General features: G+C 51.3%; 7 protein-coding genes; 1 reads left to right on the top strand and 6 right to left on the bottom strand.

The window, feature by feature from the left end:
- Positions 1–2,120: 2,120 nt before the first annotated feature.
- RCC_04775 (uncharacterized protein) lies at positions 2,121–2,333 on the bottom strand (the record flags this gene model as incomplete). The annotated part of the gene is made up of 1 exon (XM_023770052.1): positions 2,121–2,333. The coding sequence occupies one exon, from the start codon at positions 2,331–2,333 to the stop codon at positions 2,121–2,123; it is 213 nt and encodes a 70-aa protein (XP_023625820.1).
- A 1,080-nt stretch (positions 2,334–3,413) lies between these two features.
- On the bottom strand, positions 3,414–4,526 carry RCC_04774 (uncharacterized protein; the record flags this gene model as incomplete). XM_023770051.1 has 2 exons in its annotated part: positions 3,414–3,992; positions 4,044–4,526. 2 exons carry the CDS (start codon positions 4,524–4,526, stop codon positions 3,414–3,416), a joined length of 1,062 nt encoding a protein of 353 aa, XP_023625819.1.
- A 1,507-nt stretch (positions 4,527–6,033) lies between these two features.
- Positions 6,034–6,342, top strand: RCC_04773 (uncharacterized protein; the record flags this gene model as incomplete). The annotated part of the gene is made up of 1 exon (XM_023770050.1): positions 6,034–6,342. One exon carries the CDS (start codon positions 6,034–6,036, stop codon positions 6,340–6,342), a length of 309 nt encoding a protein of 102 aa, XP_023625818.1.
- A 2,191-nt stretch (positions 6,343–8,533) lies between these two features.
- Positions 8,534–8,923, bottom strand: RCC_04772 (uncharacterized protein; the record flags this gene model as incomplete). The annotated part of the gene is made up of 1 exon (XM_023770049.1): positions 8,534–8,923. The coding sequence occupies one exon, from the start codon at positions 8,921–8,923 to the stop codon at positions 8,534–8,536; it is 390 nt and encodes a 129-aa protein (XP_023625817.1).
- A 1,032-nt stretch (positions 8,924–9,955) lies between these two features.
- RCC_04771 (uncharacterized protein) lies at positions 9,956–10,288 on the bottom strand (the record flags this gene model as incomplete). The annotated part of the gene is made up of 1 exon (XM_023770048.1): positions 9,956–10,288. The coding sequence occupies one exon, from the start codon at positions 10,286–10,288 to the stop codon at positions 9,956–9,958; it is 333 nt and encodes a 110-aa protein (XP_023625816.1).
- A 1,334-nt stretch (positions 10,289–11,622) lies between these two features.
- RCC_04770 (uncharacterized protein) lies at positions 11,623–12,189 on the bottom strand (the record flags this gene model as incomplete). The annotated part of the gene is made up of 1 exon (XM_023770047.1): positions 11,623–12,189. The coding sequence occupies one exon, from the start codon at positions 12,187–12,189 to the stop codon at positions 11,623–11,625; it is 567 nt and encodes a 188-aa protein (XP_023625815.1).
- A 1,218-nt stretch (positions 12,190–13,407) lies between these two features.
- RCC_04769 (related to acid phosphatase) lies at positions 13,408–14,921 on the bottom strand (the record flags this gene model as incomplete). XM_023770046.1 has 2 exons in its annotated part: positions 13,408–14,520; positions 14,577–14,921. The coding sequence occupies 2 exons, from the start codon at positions 14,919–14,921 to the stop codon at positions 13,408–13,410; spliced, it is 1,458 nt and encodes a 485-aa protein (XP_023625814.1).
- Between the last annotated feature and the right edge of the window lie 467 nt (positions 14,922–15,388).

The following is a 15,388-nucleotide window of genomic DNA, read 5'->3' as shown; positions in this document are numbered from 1 at the left end:
GAGTCTCATTCCACTTGAAGTTCGGAATGGAGGGAAACGGGTTGGCGAGAGCAGCCAAGGCCTTCTCACGGTTCTCCTTGGTCATCGACATGAATGGGTCGCTTGTGTCGCGCTTGGTGCTGTCATAAAGCAGGAGAGGAAGAAGACGAGCACCAGCGTTCTTGGGATCGTATGCCTTGGCGATGACATTGATCTGAGCCTTGTAAACGCTGTCGCTTGGTGAATCCTCGAGGCGGCAGCGGTATCGCTTGCCCATCTTCACTCCATGCTTGGAGTACCAACTCGCGGATGCGCGAGGACTCGAAATCGCGACCGTAGTCGTTGTCGATGGTGACGCCGGTGACTTTGATGCATGATTCTGCCTCGAGGCGTGGCCGTAGTCGGTGTGTTTGGTAGTGAGGTTGCATGATGATGGTGATGAAAGGAAAGGTGCCGCGTCACGAAAACTTAAAAAAGTTGCGTCAATGAGATCTCCACCACTAAAACAGTTAACATCCTTCGAGAGTCCCTTCAGAAGGCTGAGCTTCGATACGAATGGACGGAAATCCCGTTTTGGGCGAATGGTGAGCGGAGCGAAACCACAGCACATTGCGGTGATGTCCTGGTCCTCTTACCTTATACCCCGTCTGGGCTAGCGATCGGTCTCCTAGGTTCTGTACTTGGTATTTCACGCATCGGCAAGATCTGACTATGCATCTCAGTGTGCCACTATAGCATTGATGCGTTGAGAGCAACTCGCGTGGCCTGAGCTGTTCAGAATATCCGCGAGACGTGAAATTTTACACTCGACACTTATCTCTCATCTCATGGCGGTCGCAGGCATGCATCCTGGCGCAAGCATCACGCTTCGATGGGTTGTCTCCGCCATGCTAGCCACTGGAAGTCGAATGCCCTTTCCTTCCCTGCCCGTCGAGCATGTGCTCTTGTTCTCGTGCAGTTGAATCATATCCTTCCCAAGCTCTTCGATACCCTCATTCGAATTGATATGCCCGCCAGCGAGACTTTGAGTCTCATACGTGGCTTGAGAAGTAACTTTATGCGGCCGACGATGATATCGATATCGAAGACGATGGAGATGGATCAACTGGGCCTCGAATCGGCGTTGGCATGAAGTCGGAGTGAAGTCCGCGCCAAGCTTCGCCCTTTCTCACCTCACTCACATCACCTTTACAAGAATGCTGGCCGTATCAAAGATCAGAGGCTTCGAGAAGGCAAACGAAAGACGTCTCCATCTCTATCTCCGTGGACATATCTCACTTCTAGCCCGTTGACTCTCCCTCGAATGCCAGAGAGTTCATCACCGAAAAACGAACACAACACAGTCAAGGTAGAGTACGAGAGATATCACGAGGACGAATGAGGTGAGGAAAAGTGCGGAATCAGCTGGGCGTGACTTGCTATGCCCGATTCCGAGGTGACATGAGAACTCGTTGATAAAATCAGCGATCCCAATAGTTCTCTTTATTGCTTGAGCCGTCACTCTGCTAGGGTAGAGAACTCCATCAGTTCTTGGATCAGTGACTATGCCGAGAGCGAGCCGTTTGGAAATATCAGGATAACACAGAGAGTTCATTTTCCGGCAATGATCCTCATCTCGGCAGCTCTTGCTGAGCTTTCCATGCCAGTAGTCATATCTAGGAAGGTCACATGGCTTCTCTTCTCGGTATTGGGATTCGTCTCAGCAGAAAACTCCAGCTTGAAAGCCTCGGCACCTCCCAAAAAGAAAGAGATGTCACTCGACTAGTCCTCATAGTCGATCGCGGCCTTTAATGCACCAGGAATGATGCCGTGTTCATCAGACTAGCCACCACGACCGCGAATCGATGCAAAGTAGATGGTGACATGACCACGGTGATACACGTTGTTGCCATTTGTCATTGTGCTTGAAGATCTTGGACCTCAAGCGGATACCTGGTGCGAAGCCCGTACTCTCGAAAGCCAAAGAGAGATCAGGTTTGCCGTACTGTTGGAGCTCGGCTTGTGGGCGGGCCTACACGACTGGGAAAGTAGCCTGCAAGAGGTCGCCGAGGAAATGAAACCAATACACAAGCCTTGCCTGCCGAACGACTCCTCACACTGCGGTCTTCTTCGCAGCAGGGGATAGGAGGACAAGCTTCGTGTCACGATGGGGACGGTAGGTATCCGAATACCGCGATGTCACCCATTTCACACAAAGTGCGGATCTCCTCGAGGGATGGGATGATGCGGTCGTCGACGGGCCTCGCGATGATAACATCAAGGAGCTTGAAAAACTCGGTCTTGAGTTCCTCCTCAGCAGCGGCGGCGGCGGCGGCGGCTGAAATAGGTCTCAGCTGAGAGAAAAGCTTTCGCATTTCAAGTCGAATATGATGCTGCTAAGATTCTCCAAGTCAGCAGGGTCGAGACAGATCGCGGCGAGATGGAGACACCGTGGGGCGGCGTAGGGTGCTTTAGCACGTGCTCATAWTGCGTGAAAGCTGCAAGTCCCTGACATCAGCTTCCAAAGCCGAATGTTTGTCAGATGATAGATTTTGTCATGGGCAAATGCGCTGTTTCGTCCCATAATCTTCCGAGAATTGGGAAACGAAGTGAAGTCACTTAGCGTCAGACACAGGTCTTGCTCTTCGGCCCGCAGGTTGTATTACTGGAACCCTCCAGACTTCCATGGAGAGTGGTGATGAACCTCGGGGACATGAAATTTTGTGAGGGCGGTTATAGAGCATTTTCGCAGCTGCAATTACTACAGCGATTTCATCAACGTGAGTCTGAATGATACGTGACGAACGGGACGTGTTGGCTCCAGCAAGGTGAGATGATGTGCGTGTAGCGGTCTCACGCACCATAACATCAAGCCGCACGCTCAACGCTCACATCGAGCCTCTGCATCGCTCGATAGATCGGAGGTTTCTAGTGCCCATGACATTCCTCCTGGACGCCAGAGAGCCGGCATCACAAGCCGGGGATAGGACATTGGAAGAAAGTAATCTTTATTCGAGCGAATGTTGACCTTCTTAGGTAGAGGTTGCCGGCTGTTCCGAGCTGAGTAGTATCTGAAGAAGTCATAATGTTGGAATGTCGAGACGCGGTTATCCTTTCAACCAAGATTGCCAAGTTCGCTTCATGGCTGAACGCACAACACCCGATCAACTCGGATAGCAATGCAAACACTTGCAACGATCAAACTCGATGCTTCAAAAACATTATGAAAAGTGAGAGATGCAGTGATTTTTAACAGTTTTAATTTTCGATCATTGACTTCTATGTGTCCTGCGTTCCTTCGCCCGAACAATCGTTTCGTGTCATCCAAACCAGTATAATAAATCCGCACCAAAAGTAGATCATCGCACAACAGGCGAGACCAATGTAATATGTATATCACAAGAATTTAATTCCGTCCATCAGTCCCCTTTCCATTATCCTCATTAATGCTCCATTTAAAGAGCAAAGGCGRCAAAGGCACCGACAACAGCCATGAGGCCGGCAGCGGAGACGGCCGAGGCCGCACCGGTGTACTGAGGTGGTGCGGAGTAAGTGGGAGATGGGACGGTGGTGTTGGCAGCCGGTGGGGCGCTGTACTGAGGAGGAGAGATGGGGGAGACAGGTGTGTAAGCTGGCGCGCTCTCAATTGGCGCAGGTGGCGCGGGGTGAGAGACAGAGACGTAGACTGGAGGGGTTGGTCCAGGAATGTATGTGGAAACCGTCATGCTGGTGGAGACCTCAGTGGTGGTGACTGGAACGGTAACAGCTGGGTGAGACTCCGTAATAGTCATAATTGAGGTAGAGGCCTCGCACTCGTGGCAAGGAACAACGGAGGTGACAACCTTGGTCGTCTCGGGAGCGACAGGGAGGGTCTTGGTCAAAACATAGGTCATAGGGGTTTGAATTGTCTTCGTCTTGACGGATGTCAGGGTGGAGACGGTGGTGGAGATGACTGGGTAGCCAGAAGCCGTAGTCACTGTGACGGGGCACTCGGAAGTGTAAGTAGTAGTCTCGACAACAGTGGTAGGGTGGTACTGAAGAAAGGATTAGCTTCTTGTCATTCGGAATGGTAGTGAAATACTCACCACTGGGACAGTTGTGGTCTCGATGGGGCAGGTAACAGTAACGGTCTGGGGCTTGGTGACGGTCACAGTCTGGTATCCGTATGTGAGAGTAGTGGGCTCAGGGCAGTATGTGGTGATGACGGTAGAGGCCTTGGTTGTTGGGTGGTAAACCGGGATGGTAGCGTTCTTCGTGGAGTACACTGGGTGAGAGTACACAGGTGCGTGAGTGCTGTACACAGGCGCAGGGTGTGTGTACACAGGCGCCGGGTGGGATACGGTAGAGCTTCCATAGACAGGAGCGCTGTGAGAAGCGCTGCTGGAAGATCCATAGACAGGAGCGACAGGAGTAGAGCTCGAGTGGTAAGTTGGCACGCTGCTGGTGGTGTTGACAACAGGGTGGTAGACCGGTGGGGCAACGTAGGTAGGAGGAGTGGCGCCGTACGCAGGAGCGACAGCGGCCATGGCGGCAGAGGCGAAGCCAACGACAGCAGCGTTGCGCATCATGTTTGCGGTAGGGTTGAGGGGTGGAGGTTGAGGGTGGTGGGATTAGGTATTAGGTCGGTATTGAGCGATTGTGTGCGGATAACGAGTGTGTTGGAGAGAGATGTCGGGGTGGGACTGCTCGATGTATAAAAGCTGTTGAGGATGAGAAGCTGATTCGAGTGGCCGGATGGGCAGCAAGATATACCCATGTCGATTATCAGTTTACGAGGCCGCTCTGACGTTCCCAAGCAGAATAGTCCGTACCATGAGTCCATGCCGTCCCCCATCCAGGCGATTGAGCCGAGAAACGGTCCACATGCACCGTGCTCCGTCCAGTACGAATGCCACGTTGGAGATCCGATGCAAGGAGCAGGATAGCCAGTGGGGGATAGAGTTGACGAGGGTGTCTCGTATTGCCCGCTGTGGATGCATAAAACATGGGTCCGGAAAAAGCTTGAGCGGAGCTGGCATCATCGGGCAGCCCAAAGCGGAAGTGTAAATGGTAAGGTCCCTAGGGTTCTGACAGCTGACAGCGGTCGTGAGGTGACACACTTGCTGCAGTGCAGCCAACATCCTGGTCAGGAACAAAGAGATAAGCACGCTCACCGGCAGCCTCGAGCACAGTTTCCAATGGCCTCATCGTACACAATTTCCACCTCTATACAGCTACGAAGCTGCCATCGTCTTTCCACAACGTGCGACAAGAGTGTTGTCGAGCGGCCACATGTTGTGGCTTCGGTACCTGCACCGCGCTGCACCGCATGCAGTAAAGATCACCTCCACAAATAGTCTGACTTTACGCCGTTGTCTGGCAGCCGTTCGACTCGCGCCGACGCTCAACGCCCTACAGTACAAGTTGCAACGGCGGCCACGATAGGGTCATTGGTGTCCGTGCGATTGAAGCGCATCAGAGAAGCATCTTTTCGGACACGCTTGTTGTGCTATGATACGGCTTTGCTTTTGGAAAAAGAGCCTTTTACTCCCGGGGAAGCAGAGTCTGTCGCGTGCGGCCCCTGTTGGAATCCCTTCGTATTGACTCGGCTAGCGTTGGTTCCTACAGCGATAGCTGTGCAGTAAGGCGAACTTCCAAGGTTTACTACTCAAACGAACCGCCGATTCCCGCTCGAACGCATGCAGGAACACTTTCTGCGGGCCAGTCATCGAGCTGAAGAGCGTTTTCGTTGGATGGGAACTTTTCACCTCTTTTCCAACGGCACACCACGATTCAGATCCCGGGTTTCACCTTTACAATTCGTGCTCGTGGAAGCCCTTGTTGCTGAGCCGATGGCGCCATTGTTCACGTAGGTAGATCTACAATGTCCATGCTTGGCGCAGCGGAAAATCCTGCTCTTCTATCCAGACGAGGTTGGGCGCCCGCCACTCGCCGACTGGAGCGACGAGGGAGCTACTGTGCGTTGTAAGCGAGTCTCTCCTGGACTGCACGCACCGCAGGATCTTGCCCCAGCTGCGAAGCGATTGCCTATCTTGAACCCTCTTCACCGCGCGATCCTCATGACGACGGTTCATCATGAGCGTTGGGGAAACGGCAGGAACGATCGCACCGTACATGTCATCTTGCTGCGGCAGCACAACGGCCTTCCCCGTTCTTTCATCACAATTATATGAGTGGAAACGCGCAAAGTTGTTTGTTTATCCGCATGCCGGTAATCCGGATGACTTCGGGGAATGCCTGCTGTTGAGCATGAGCATGGACGATGACTGGCAGATGCACCCCGCGGAAGCTCCGCTCCGCTGTGGGTCGATAAACTCTCAACTCCCAAACAAACAACCATTCAAGGGAGAGTGCCCCCTTCCTTTGGCCGAGATTATTCGATGAACGATTGAAATTTTCAACTCGTTTTCTGTCGTTCCCCCGACTCCCGACGGCCATCCTGGTCGTGTCGTTGATGGCCCAGAAAAGCCTCAGCGTGATCCCACTCCACTGGTGACGGAAGTCGGCTGCCAGGGAACTTGGCAGTTCTTCCGAGCCAAGGCCGTAAGTGCGTGCATTCTTGCCAAAAAAAACTACATCCGGGCGGTCATCGGCCACCATCTTCTTGACCGTCGTATCCTCCACACACAAGGCTCTGTCGTAAAGGCCACAGCGTCGCATCGTACAGCGGCGAACGCCTCTCACTCGGCTATCTCCTTTCACCTTCACAACGGTGAGTGAAGAGTGGATAGGTAAAAGGGCCATTGCTCAGTACGAGCGCTAGCCAGAATCCTATCGAAGCGAACAGAACAAGGCGGAATGGCTCAGAATGATAACCGATGACGAGCTCAACGGAAATATCGAGGCCCTTGCCGTGCATACTGCAGTCTGCAGCACTGCAGCACTGCGGCTTTCTCCATCCTGTCTGATGTGAGACCTGTCAAGGATGGGACAACTGCCAATAACCAGATCTACAGGGTCTCTTCACATGCAGTGATAACGATGCCGTTTTCAGCGTCTTCGTTCGCCGAAATAAAACACAGCACGCTAAACGGCAGGCAGTTCCTAGTCCATCGACTGACCCCTCAAAAACGGCTCCACGACGATAGACAACACATTTGTTTTGATTTTCCATCATGCAGCCCCCAACCTCGTCGATATACTCCMAAGGATAAACTCACCGCTCACAGCAAGATCTACAAACAAATATACGGCTCGATATATATGCATGAATGTCTCTGGCAGACCATAGGGTTTGTTCTCTCCAGACTACTGCAGACTACAGTACATACAGTACGTCAGGGAGCGGTGAGACGGGCGCGATAATCTTTCACAACTAGAGAGCAGTACTAGCAGGGAGCAAGTCTCGGAGTTTTTGCATTAAGCTACATGCAACATTAGCCCGTGTGCTTGTCTAGAAGATGCTGGTGCTGATCCGGAGTGCTAGAGAGTAGAGATGAGACATTCTCGTACTTCTTGCCCGGCCCTGTCCTGCATGATGTCGTCGGGCAACAATGTACGACTGGGGAACATTGATCCGTCACGAGCCGTAATACATATGCCAGCATAGCGTTTGCTTGGGAGACAGCGGACTGCGATGCGACAATGTATCAATTCAAGCAGCAAATTTTACTCCCAAGGTTCAATTGATCAGGCGGAGAAGCTTCCTCAAATTACTTTCTCAAGATAGGTACCGACGTCTACACCAACGTCACTGCAATTTGTTGGTTCATACCCCGATGTTCTGCTGGAATCGACTGCAGGCAGAAAGCTATCGGTTACCGGGCGGCATAGTGAAGACGACGTCGTAGATCTGACCATAGGTCTCGTGGGGTACAGACTTGAGACCGATGCGCAGGCTCTCAACATCGAGGTCTGTATTGGATATCTTAMGAACAATGATGATCAAAGCCAGAATGTAGTGGTCGACGACAAATACAACCCACGGTATTTGGAGGGTGAGCACTAATATTTCTAAACCTTTCTCTCATTTGCCAAATGTGTAGAAGCATGCAGCGCTTGGTTTGACATTACAGGAGCAGCACGAAAATGATGAACAACCGCCGCTGATTCAAATATCAAATCAACCCGCATATGAGGATACAGCGGCGGCAAACTAGAAGAGGTAGGACTGCCCTTCCAGCAATCGATTTTTCAGTCTCCACCTTGGTGTGGTCATCGTTCTCTTTTGCTTGAATAATCGAACGTGGAACAAGCTGAAAAGAGGTGGAAACTACAACAGCTGTAGAAAGCGGCACTTTGCTCCCAAACTAACACAGATTACTTTTTGTATGCGTGTCTAAAACAGCTCAAAGCACAAAGGCCACATTACTACCGCAGCAGGAATTGCCACTACCCCAACCCCAACCCTAAGCTTTCCCGCAAAGGGCTTAAAAAGGAGGCAGGCATCACTTATGCAGCAGAAGACCTAGTAATCCATCTTCCCGTMTCAAATTAAGGACGCTCATCTCCCGCACTCAGCCGCATTTCGTTACACTTCTTCGAGACTCCATTTAATAGTCGGTAATTGCAGGGCCAGGTCTTCACCCATACATCTTGTCCGCGAGCTCCTCCCCGGTCCATTTTTCACAAACGCTCACAAAAGTCGATAATATCCCCTGGGCCTAGGCCCTCTCCAATAGCGACACCCAACCCAAGGTCGTCTATTAACATAGACTTCCTTAATCAGATCATAGTGTTCCTTCGGTAAGCTCCATGGCCAATATCCCACCTCCGACCAGTTGTCGGGGATACTGAACGAGCTACCGCCGCCATAGTAGTTCTGAGCGAATGCGGCACGAGTAGAGCGTGAGACGCCCAGGAGAGAGTGTTGGACTTGATCCTTTTTGCCGTGCGGCTTCCAGACAATGGTTCGGTTGCCGGGAGTAGCGGTGAAGACCTCGGTGAAGATCTTATCCCAGAGTTCCTGGGGAAGAGTGTCGAGACCATGGCGGATGGTGGCGACGTCGAGAGTTGGTTCGGGCATGATTTCTGGAGATGACAGTTGGACTTGGGTGTGCTTGTCGTAGGTAGTTGATTGTCGCAACGGCTCTCGGTGGTCATAACTCACAAAGATGCGCGCGGTATATTTGGAGGAGAGCTTCCAATTGTGTTGATGCAGTAAGGCTTTTCGCGCATTCGCTCTAATGGCGATGACACTGTCGTTATTGCCGGTGAAGGTACTTGTAGCTGTCGGCGATGATCTTTTCGCTTGCGAGACTGACCGATACCAAACAAGTAATTGTTTCTTCTAGTAAGTGGGTTCGGACCTCGAGTTGTGAAGATGTTAATTCGCAGGTAGTTTATATAGGAAGCGAAATGCCAGGAGCTGGCGCACAGACGCTTTGTCACATGTAAAAACTTCAACGCTAGTGTTCGCTACGGCTTACGAGCTTGCACATACTGATGTTAATCCGAATCCAGATAGTTACTCGAATACTTGTCGATTTCGAGTCATTCACGCTTTATTAGCTGATCGTCATCCCCATTCACACCGAGTGCCCATAATGGCTTTGGTCACTATCCGTCTCAGCTGATTTCTATCGTTACCGTGGAAATATGCTACTTCTCGGCTGAAACATTGCGCGGATAAAGGTAGGTAGAGACCTGGATTGCATAAGCATTATGTATATCTTACAGTTATGGGACATGCCCTCCTCTACACTAGGAAGAAGAGTGCCGAGAATAAGTAGACGCACCTCACGGAAAGCATGTCACAATTATGACACAGAGCTATGAAACGCAAGGCCATTATGATGTTGTCCGCACAAAGAAGGAGCGTTCACACCACACTGTTATTCCGGAGAAGAAAACCTTAAAGAGGCATTCGATGTCACGATGCATTCGATTTGTAGTAGCCAAAGTCGAGCATCAGATATTCTCCACCACAACTTCGCCTTCCAATCTCCGCTTCCACGTCTCATTTCGAACTCGAGCTTGTCATTCCGTCTCGCTAGCCTGCAAAAAGCCTTGTCCGTCGAACGACGAGTATCTTAAGCACAGCCTTTGCACTGCGCCATCAAACGCAGACCCAATGTATCGGGATATCTTCGTTCACATGGAACCTCATATGAGGCCTTGGAAACGCCTCCGTATCTTTGTAACACCCGGTCTTGTATTTGGGCCATGTCGTCTCGAGACCTTCCTCGATAAGTTTGAAACGGGCGACTAGAGGCGCCCTGTRCCAGTCGTAGCATTGCTCGTCGGGCGTACGGCCTCCAGGCATATCTTTAAGTCCAATGTCGATCAAAAATGTGTTGTACTTGCCGTAATAGGACTTGGCGTAATATGCGCAACTGGAGCGGTCGATATGCAAGAGTTTGGGGTCATAGCGGATGGCTTCGAGTCCCATCGTCTCGTCGGATTGCGAAGCATCTTCCTACTAAGAGTCCTTGGTTTAATCAAAGTGATTTGCAAGGCGTTGTTTAAACGAATCCCAATTGATTGTGATAATGCGCTCTGCAGGCTAAGCAGTAAAGACTACGATATGGATCTTGTCATACAGCTCTTGTGACAGTGTTTCAAGCCGCTAGCGAAGTTCATTAGTATCGATAGTGGAACCATTCGAGTTGGAAGTGATGGATTCCATATTAACGGGAATTCCGGCAGTAACTAGAGCTCTGCCTCCTTCTTAGACGCTCTTGTATATTCCTTCCGTGCATGTTGTGCCTACCCTTACTGACGTGACTACCCTACCTGCTAGGGGGTACCTACCCTTTGTATATCTTATATAGAGGTCTTTCTAGGGCAAGCTAAGCGTTCCGACCGTTACAGGAAGAAGGAACGTAGGCGGCAATCCAAGGTTCTAAGAAGGAGGTAGCTGGAGCTCAAGGTTTGCTAAGCTGCGGATGTTTTGAGGTGCTATAACGACGATAGCTTAAGCAGCGAATCACTCGAGCAGGTCCGAGTCGATGTCGCAAACGGACACGAGTGCTAGCGGTAAAAGACTCCCTCGAGAGTAGTATCACCGATGAGGAGCTTTTTCGTTGTAGTGATGAATGCAGCTTCGTCCGAGGCCGAAATTGGAGTGTTCAAGATTCGTGCACAGACCTGTCACATGCTTCCAAGAGAATGAACAGACTGCCTAGGTAGTCGCTCCCGTCCGAGGCCGAAATCGAAGTATCCAAGATTCGTGCACGGACCTGTCACATGCGGCCAAGAGAATGAACAGACTGACTAGGTAGTCGCTCCCTCCACTTCCTGGCCTTAAATCCGATGCTGGTGATTAACTACCACATCGGCTACTCGAGATCAAGTGGCTGGACGATATTCTTCGTTTCAAAAGGCTTCACTTACACTGCTAGTTGACATCTCCTACCCCTGAGCGCTCTGTTGGTCGTAAAGAGGGAGAGAATGGAATGGAACTGCTTCGACTTTTCAACATGTGGCAAGCGCAGATGTTCGAAGATGGAGAGGAATTGTTCGCGTACGTGACATGCTATGGAGAGGTAGTTCATTCAACGTGGCTCGTTTCCAACAATTACGATCCATGTGCTGAGATGCAACTCATGATATACTGGTAGCCGACAGCCTCGCCCTCGCTTTGCCTCATGCCAGTGTTCCGACTGCCGTCTACAGTATTCTCCTGTAGCTCTCCCTCCCTCTCGAGTCGCCCGAGATTCCTGTGATGTTGCCCGTATCCTCGTGCTCATGTACGAAGTGCGGCCTACCATCTTGACCCATGTACTAATTCGGCATCTCATTCCCATAGACCTTGCCATCGTACTGTAGGAACACATTTGCGGCGCACGCAGGTTCTATTCCGCACCTTGTGAAATTATCTCTGATCATAGCAATGGCGTACAAAGGGTCTGCGTGTTTCYTAATGCGTCGTACCAATAGAATCTTCGGGAGAAGCACACGGTGCGCATTCGGGAGCATTAGAAGCCAGCGCTCGATGTCGAGCGTACTCACGTACGACAACCGGGTTTCCAGGTCGTGAAAGACGAACGTGCTTCCATGACCGTAGTAGCTCTTGGCAAAGATCTCGCGGGATTCTTGAGAGATATGCAAGAGTTTGAGGTCGTTTTGGTTGCGTTCGCTTTTGCAGTTGGCTTCGACTGCATCGTAGTGGGCCTTGGTGAAATCTTCACGCCAATATGTGGCTAACGGGCAGTACACCCCTACAGGCGCAGTGAAGACAGCGGTGTAGATCTGGTCGTAGAGTTCTTGTGGAAGCGAATTGAGCCCAGAGCGGATGGCATCGACGCTCAGAGTAAGATCGGTCATGGCGGCGGTGGTGATGGGGTCCATTTCTGATGAGCTGACGGAGTCGATCGAGCGGGCGAGCTTCTGGATGATGACGATGCTGCTGCAGACACCGCTGAGCGCTGGTGTTGGGTCTTTCGGAGGAGACGGGGGTTCGGTGATGAAGTCTCGGACTTTGTTGATGTGGTGGATCAAGTTGTGTGGTGGATCAAGTTGTGTGTTGGATCAAGTTGATGTATTGWTTGGATCAAGTTGATGTGTTGGATCAAGTTGATGTGTTGGATCAAGTTATGTGGTGGATGAACTTGCTGACGTGGTTGCTGCGACGAACGCTGGCTGCTGCTGATGTCCCAGATAGCAGAGTTGTTGGCTAATCAATACCGACTCTGATCAAGAGGGATACCACACTGTGATGCACCGCGGGTCATGAGTTGACAACGATGATGTCTGTCAGTGTGCGACGATGGAAGGTCTGAGAATCAAATTCCAAGTCTGAGGCAAGTGAAGAAAAGCACAGACTACATTACCTACTACCTAGCAACACCTGCAAAACATACTCCACCGGCGAGCTGGTCAGGTATACTGGCTACTTCACTGCTGCTATCTTTTGAATACCTCCCGCACCCTCGACACTCCGACATGATGCAGAAGCAGCTGTCGAGGTCTCACCCAATCTGGAGACTGGAGAAAGCGCAAAATCGCAAAGGACAGACGACAAGAGGACAAGTTCTTGAGGAATAAGTCTTGTATTGAAAGTGGGAACATATCTCAATCGTACATTGGCAATGTTGGACTCAAAGAGAAAGGCCATCACAACAAGCTTTTCTAGCCCCTTTTCACGGTCTTGGTCCATCAAGGTGAGAGCAGCCGGCTCTAAGCGCTCGTACCAAAGTCATATTCAGGCTCGTCGATGTTGATGAGGTCAAGATTGAGGATTTGCTAATGAAGCTGCAGTGATCAAAGACAAACAGAAGTGAACAGCAAACCCAGGTTGCCCCAACTTACTTGACTGCCAATTCTGAATGGAGCATCAGCATCAGCATTCGCGGATCACATCACATCCGTCGTGGCTCCAATGCGCAGAATTCCATCGAAAAAAAACCACTGTCCAGCATCAGCATCAGCATCTTTCATCAATGCAGAGCAGAGCAGAGCAGATCATCCCATTCATCTATCTGATATTCTATTCCAACCTTTCCAAGCAAACGCTCCCCAAATATCCCTTTGTATCGCTGTCATAACTCACCAACTCACACCCACCCATCACTGCTCGACAACCCCAACGGGCATCTCCACCTGGCCAAACGCACTCGTCCCCAAACCAGTCCTACATTCTCCTCGCCAGTCCTGGGGGGTGAAACGATCGGCAACCTGCTTGAAAGCCTCGAGCGTACAGAAGCTCTCATCGCCCTCCAAATGCCTTCCCTCACCCTTACATCCCGGCAAAGTGACCACCTTGTCGTTGTACCGGATTCTCACAAACTTGCCTTGTAATCTCTCCCTCTGCTCTTGACTCATATCCTCCCACTTTGCTCTCGGATCGCTTGACCCTTTCTTTGCGAACCATCCCTTCTTGCCAGCAGTCGCACCCGTATCCTCCTTGCGAGCGAAGAGCTCGAAAGCAATGCTACTGGTAAAGTTGGGCCACTTGTCGCTCTTGGTTCGGAAGCCGCCCAGAGCGGTCAGGGTAGCAGCGATGGTGGTATCATGACATCCACTAAGACTCATCTTCCATTTCTCCTCTTCGTCCTTTGCAGTGACGTGCTCCACCATTCTTTGCGTAAGATCTCCTACCAACCCTCCAATGCCCAACTTCCTGTACTCGAGAGATTCTTCATACCCACCAAACCACTCTTCGACGCAAATCTTATCGATTGTGTCTCTGACTTGCTGTTCGTAGAACTCTGATGGGAGTCTCGTAGCGGGTCCGTGAGCGAGAGTGGCGTTGATGCTGTCCATGATTCCGCTCAATCGTGGGTGGCCATCAACTTTGACCTCGGGCGTTGCAGGAGGCATGTGTTTTCCCAATCTCTTATTCAACATCTTCATCTCCTCGCTACCATTCCACCTCTCCGCGGCACGATTCGCAAAGGCATGAGCGAGTTCTGCAAATCGAGGACAACCTCGTTCGTTGGGGAAGAGGGTCTCATCGGTGATGCTGCGTTGGATGATGGGTGTTGGAGGAAGAGCGGGAGAGCGGGAGGCCGGAGGATACAAGCCGACATACGTTTGTTGAACGGATTCAAGGGCACGTTGGATGGGAGTGGCACGGAGGTGGATAGTCGATTGCGTGGATTGGGAGAGAAATGGTGGGAGGAGGGCGAGTTGGTGAATGTAGAGGGTTCGGAGACGTTGACCTAAAGAGAGGGTGGTTTCCTACGTGAACACAATGATTAGGATTGATTGGGATATATGAATATTGATCGACCCACCCTCCCTCGATCTGTCAATTCACCGGGCTGGCATATAGCATCGACCTCTCCACCAGGACCGACAGCGAGATGTGGAGCGTCATTCTTTCCCAATGTCTCCAGCCGGCGTTGCCAGGAAAGAGTGTCGCATGCTCCGTCTGCTGCGAACACGGCACTCTTTAGCTCATTCGCTGCTCGACAATACGGCCAACTGCCATGAAGGCCCGAAGCTTGAAAACGAGCGGAAACGGGAGTTCGTTCGCCGTGTCGGAGGAGAATTTGGACTTGTTCGAGGCGGAGATGGGATGGGTACAGTCGGCTCAGTTCCTCTTCCGAGTAGGGCGGGCGGGGCGTCAGGGTCGTCATGTTTGAGTGGAAAGAACAGGAGGGAATGTGGGTTATCGAATCATTCTGGAATGCGATTGAAGGTTAGAATAACCAACACGTCAAGAGTCATGAGGTGGATTGGAGAAGTCGGTCTGCTGTTGGCGGGTCGGGATGTGGGGCGTGACGAGCAAGTCACCTTTCACATGCCGAATCTTGGGATCATTCACCAATGCTTGTGCTTCCAATTCTTTGAACGGAGATACTATAGGTCAACAGATGTCCAGCGACGAGGTGGCATGTTACAAGCGCTTACGAGCATTTCCCCGTTCTATTCCACAACGAGCTGTCCACATCTATACCACCGTGAAGAATGATCATTACTTGGACCGTCCAGAAAAGTTCGCAAATCACTCGTAGACTCCCCCACGCCTTTCACGAACCATCTCTCAGAGTGAGACATCAACTCAGGCCCGTGGCTCCCATCTGTCCTTCCGCCCAGCTGCTCG

The sequence above is a fragment of the Ramularia collo-cygni genome (genome assembly GCF_900074925.1).
Source record: "Ramularia collo-cygni strain URUG2 genome assembly, contig: RCC_scaffold06, whole genome shotgun sequence".
Taxonomy (NCBI): Eukaryota; Fungi; Ascomycota; class Dothideomycetes; order Mycosphaerellales; family Mycosphaerellaceae; genus Ramularia; species Ramularia collo-cygni.
Note: the sequence above shows the minus strand (reverse complement) of the source record. Positions and strands in the feature narration are given on the sequence as shown.